The sequence below is a fragment of the Epinephelus moara genome, chromosome 21 (assembly GCF_006386435.1).
Source record: "Epinephelus moara isolate mb chromosome 21, YSFRI_EMoa_1.0, whole genome shotgun sequence".
Lineage (NCBI taxonomy): Eukaryota > Metazoa > Chordata > Actinopteri > Perciformes > Serranidae > Epinephelus > Epinephelus moara.
The window spans coordinates 21,578,002-21,583,137 of NC_065526.1; the positions used below are offsets into that span (position 1 = coordinate 21,578,002).

The following is a 5,136-nucleotide window of genomic DNA, read 5'->3' on the forward strand; positions in this document are numbered from 1 at the left end:
TGGCATTTTTATGATTTTTTTCCCAACATACTATACTATAGCATTTCTTATGACTTTTTCTCAACATACTATACTATGGCATTTTTTTTTCTTACTTTTTCTCAACATACTATACTATGACATTTTTATGATTTTTTTCTCGACATACAATACTATGGCTTTTTTTTTTTTACTTTTTCTCGACATACTATACTATGACATTTTTATGAATTTTTTCTCGACATACTATACTATGACTTTTTTTTTTTTTTACTTTTTCTCAACATACTATACTATGACATTTTTATGAATTTTTTCTCGACATACAATACTATGGCATTTTTTTTTTTTACTTTTTCTCGACATACTATACTATGACATTTTTATGAATTTTTTCTCGACATACTATACTATGGCATTTTTTATGACTTTTTCATGACTTTTTCTCAACATACTATACTATGGCATTTTTTATGACTGTTTTCTCGACATACTATACTATGACATTTTTATGCATTTTTTCTCTACATACTATACTATGGCATTTTTTATGACTTTTACTCAACATATTATACTACGGCATTTTTTTTACTTTTTCTCGACGTACTATACTATGACATTTTTATGAGTTTTTCATGACTTTTTCTCAACATACTATACTATGGCATTTTTTATGACTTTTTTCTCGACATACTATACTATGGCATTTTTATGACTTTTTCATGACTTTTTCTCGGCATACTATACTATGACATTTTTATGACTTTTTCAGGACTTTTTCTCAACATACTATACCATGGCATTTTTTATGACTTTTTTCTCGACATACTATACTATTAACATTTTTATGAATCTTTTCTCGACATACTATACTATGGCATTTTTTATTACTTTTTTCTCAACATACTACACTATGGCATTTTTTTATGAAATTTTTCATGACTTTTTCTCAACATACTATACTATGGCAGTTTTATGAATTTTTCATGACTTTTTCTTGACATACTATACTATGACATTTTCATGAATTTTTCATGACTTTTTCTCAACATACTATACTATGGCATTTTTAATGACTTTTACTCAACATACTATACGATGACATTTTTATGAATTTTTATTCAACATACTATACTGTGACATTTTTATGACTTTTTCATGACATACTATACTATGGCATTTTTATGACTTTTTCAGGACTTTTTCTCAACATACTATACTATGACGTTTTTATGAATTTTTTCTCGACATACTATACTATGGCATTTTTATGAATTTTGTCTCGACATACTATACTATGACATTTTTATGACTTTTTCAGGACTTTTTCTCAACATACTATACTATGGCATTTTTAATTACTTTTACTCAACATACTATACTATGACATTTTTATGAATTTTTTCTCGACATACAATACTATGACATTTTTATGACTTTTTCAGGACTTTTTCTCAACATACTATACTATGACATTTTTTATTAATCTTTTCTCGACATACTATACTATGGCATTTTTTTTTAACCTTTTCTCAACATACTATACTATGACATTTTTCATGAATCTTTTCTCGACATACTATACTATGACATTTTTTGACAAAACTTTGAGAACCCCTGATCTAATGAGGTGTTGCTGCTTAATGTCTTTTTTTCCTCAAAATAATTGTCCAATGCAGTGAGTATCACAGATTAAATTCCATTCTCTTGCACTGTATTGGGGTGGAGGTAAAAATATATCTCACATATTTGTGATTTGGGGTTACCCAAACTTAAAATGGATCTTCTTCCAGGAAAAAATAGTCGAGTCTATGTCTTTTTGCTAAATATGTTTGTTCCTTTCTGGTGGAGAGTTAAATAAAATTTATACCACTCTGTCCATGAAATGTAAGGCTTTAGCGAATAAGCTTACTTCAGCACAATATCAAGAAGTTGGGGGGAGTAGCCAGCAAAATCTGCCTACTAGCACCAGGGTTATGTGTGCATTTCTTGGCTGAGAGTACATAACCTTCTCTAAAATGGCGTATGAGGTTTCTACACTAACACTTTTTCTATGATGTAAACAAAGATACAGCGTGTAAATTAGAGAGCATTAGAGGTGGTTGTAGGTGGATTTTGTAACCTCTGGAAAGAGCCAGGTAAGATGTTTCCGGTCTTTGAGCTGAGCTAAGTGTCTGCTGGCTGTCACTTTAGATTGATACCACACTCTTATCTATGTTATCTAAATTTCTGCTGGAATGCGAATAAGCGTATTAACAAAAATGTAAAACTTTTGCTTTACATGTTGAGAGGGAATAATATACATGAATCATGAAAAAACTCAGTCTGTGGATGTGTTTGTCATTAGATGCTTTATTATTGACTTTAAATAGAATAACATAATATCACATAAATATACAGATTGACTTTTTTCCTCTTTTCTCCCTCTGCAGATCCAGAGTGTCGATGTCGCCGCCTTCAACAAGATCTAAGCTCCACCAGCTGTTTACTAGTTCCACCAAAGTGTTTTTGCTGCTCCAGGCTTGCACGGTTATTAAAATGCTGCATTTTGAGCACAACCCTGTCTGTTTCATTATTATTCTCAAACAAATATTTTCAACTCCACACACACTTGAGAACTGCTATGCTTAATGGAGTATAGTCATCTTTACAATTAAGGAGAGCACAGCCTCAAAGAAGAGCTCAAACCCACCCAAAATCCTGGGTATACCGGCTGGGTGAATGTAGCCTTGACTTTATAGAGCAAAACCATTGTATCAGAAACATTATAGAAAGACAAAGTCCCACCCCTGAAGTCCAGATACACTCCAATTCTGCTGCAGCAAGGTGTGGTGATGCTCACTCTCTCCTTGTTGTGCTGAAATGAGCAGTCTGAGTAAGAGCAGTCCAGGCTCCAGGATTTGGAGTTGTGTCCAAGCTTGCAGTCACTCCCTTCTCCACTCCTGCCCATGTTTTTGTAGCAGACACCGATGGAAACCCCTCCATTACCAGCCCACTCCACCTCCCAGTAGCAACGTCCAGCCATTCCAGCTTTGCACAGCACCTGGGCCCAGCTGGTGAAGCGATGTGGGTGGTCAGGGTAGGGCTGTGGCTCTAAGCGTGTGGTCACCCCTCTTCGACCATCAGAGAAGCACAGATAAGGGTTGGCTGTGTTTGGGTCCAGGCTTATATCGTTGTAATCTAAAATAACAGTGGATGCACATTGTTAAATACCAACTATCAGTCCTTGGATTCATAAAGATGGATGTCAGTAATCATATCGAACAATTTTACTCACAATGTAGAAAATCAGCTCTCATCTTGGGTTCTGAGTCGTATGGTATTTCAGTGTCTTTTGATACTAAAAACATAAATGGGATATTATAACCATGACTTTTTACAGGACAAGACATTTTAAATTACTTTTTTATGGCATAATGACATTTTTATGACTTTTCATGACATACTATACGGACACATTTTTATGACGTTTTTCATGTCATGAAAAACTAAAAAAAAGTCATAGTATAGTATGTCAAAGAAGTTACAGAAAATGTCACAGTATAGCATGTCATGAAAAGTCATAAAAATGTCATAACATTTAATAAAAAAAAACATCACAGTATACTTTGTCATGAAAAACTAAAAAAAACACTGTAGTATGTCTATATAAAAAAAGTCAAACATATCTCATGAAAAATGTCACAATATAGTATATCATGAAAAAAGTCAACATCATAGTATGGTATGTAATGAAAAAGTCAAAAACAGTATAGTATGTCATCAAAAAATAAAAAAAAAAACGTCATAGTATAGTATGTCATGAAAGAATCAAAACGTCATAGTTTGAATGTCATGAAAAAGTCATGAAAAAACATAGTATAGTATAGTATGTGGTCAAAATGTCATAAAAAACATAGTATTGTATGTCATGAAAAAGCCATAAAAAACTTCATGGTATAGTATGTAGAGAAAAAGCCACACAAAAAAAGTCATAGTATAGTATGTCATGAAAAAGTAAAAAAAAAGTAATAGTATAGTATGTCATGAAAAAGTCAGAAAAATGTCATAGTATAGTATGTCATGAAAAACATTAAAAAAAAGTCATAGTATAGTATGTCATCAAAATGTCATTAAAAAATGTCAGTATGTCGTCAAAAACCATGAAATGAAGTCATAGTATAGCATGTCATAAAAAACTAAAAAAAAAAGGTCATAGTATAGTATGTCCAGAAAGTCATAAAAAAGTCTTAGTATAGCATGTCATGAAAAAGTCATAAAAAACATCATAGTAATGTATGTCATAAAAAAGCCACAAAAAAAGTCATAGTACTGTATGTCATAAAAAAAAGCCACAAAAAACGTCATAGTATAGTATGTCATGAAAAAGTCAGAAAAATGTCATAGTATAGTATGTCATGAAAAACATCATTAAAAAAACGTCATAGTATAGTATGTCATGAAAAACATTAAAAAAACGACATACTATAGTATGTCATGAAAAACATAAAAAATGTCATAGTATAGTATGTCATGAAAAACATAAAAAATGTCATAGTATAGTATGTCATGAAAAACATTAAAAAAACGTCATACTATAGTATGTCATGAAAAACATAAAAAATGTCATAGTATGTCATGAGAAAAGACATAAAAAATGTCATGCTATAGTATGTTGTGAAAAAGTCATAAAAATGTCATAGTATAGTATGTCATGAAAATGTCATAAAAAATGTCATAGTATAGTATGTCGAGAAAAAGCCACAAAAAACTTCATAGTATAGTATGTCGAGAAAGTCATAAAAAAAAGTCATAGTATAGTATGTCATGAAAAAGTCATAAAAAAAACGTCATAGTATAGTATGTTGAGAAAAAGTCATAAAAAAAAGCCATAGTATAGTATGTTGAGAAAAAGTCATAAAAAATGTCATAGTATAATATGTCATGAAAAACATCATAAAAAAACCTCATAGTATAGTATGTCATCAAAATGTCATTAAAAAATGTCAAAGTATAGTATGTCATGAGAAAAGACATAAAAAATGTCATACTATAGTATGTCGAGAAAAAGTCACAAAAAAACGTCTTAGTATAGTATGTCATGAAAAACATCATAAAAAACATCATAGTATAGTATGTCATCAAAATGTCATAAAAAATGTCATAGTATAGTATGTC

General features: G+C 30.9%; 2 protein-coding genes across 9 annotated transcripts in view; one reads left to right on the top strand and one right to left on the bottom strand.

Annotated features, from left to right (window-relative positions):
* The window catches only part of eef1da (eukaryotic translation elongation factor 1 delta a (guanine nucleotide exchange protein)), a 15,244-nt gene extending 12,707 nt beyond the window's left edge, over nucleotides 1-2,537 (top strand). For all 8 annotated transcript variants that reach the window (XM_050074547.1, XM_050074548.1, XM_050074549.1 and 5 more), the window contains one exon: nucleotides 2,412-2,537. In XM_050074547.1, the coding sequence (XP_049930504.1) occupies nucleotides 2,412-2,450 (39 nt within the window). In that variant the 3' untranslated portion in view covers nucleotides 2,451-2,537. The remainder of the gene's footprint in view (nucleotides 1-2,411) is intronic.
* Nucleotides 2,353-5,136, bottom strand: part of LOC126408832 (E3 ubiquitin/ISG15 ligase TRIM25-like) — a 9,677-nt gene continuing 6,893 nt past the window's right edge. The window contains exons 6-7 of the mRNA XM_050074542.1: nucleotides 3,257-3,319; nucleotides 2,353-3,159 (exon numbers count right to left, since the gene is read on the bottom strand). Of these exons, the coding sequence (XP_049930499.1) occupies nucleotides 2,633-3,159; nucleotides 3,257-3,319 (590 nt within the window). The 3' untranslated portion in view covers nucleotides 2,353-2,632. The remainder of the gene's footprint in view (nucleotides 3,160-3,256; nucleotides 3,320-5,136) is intronic.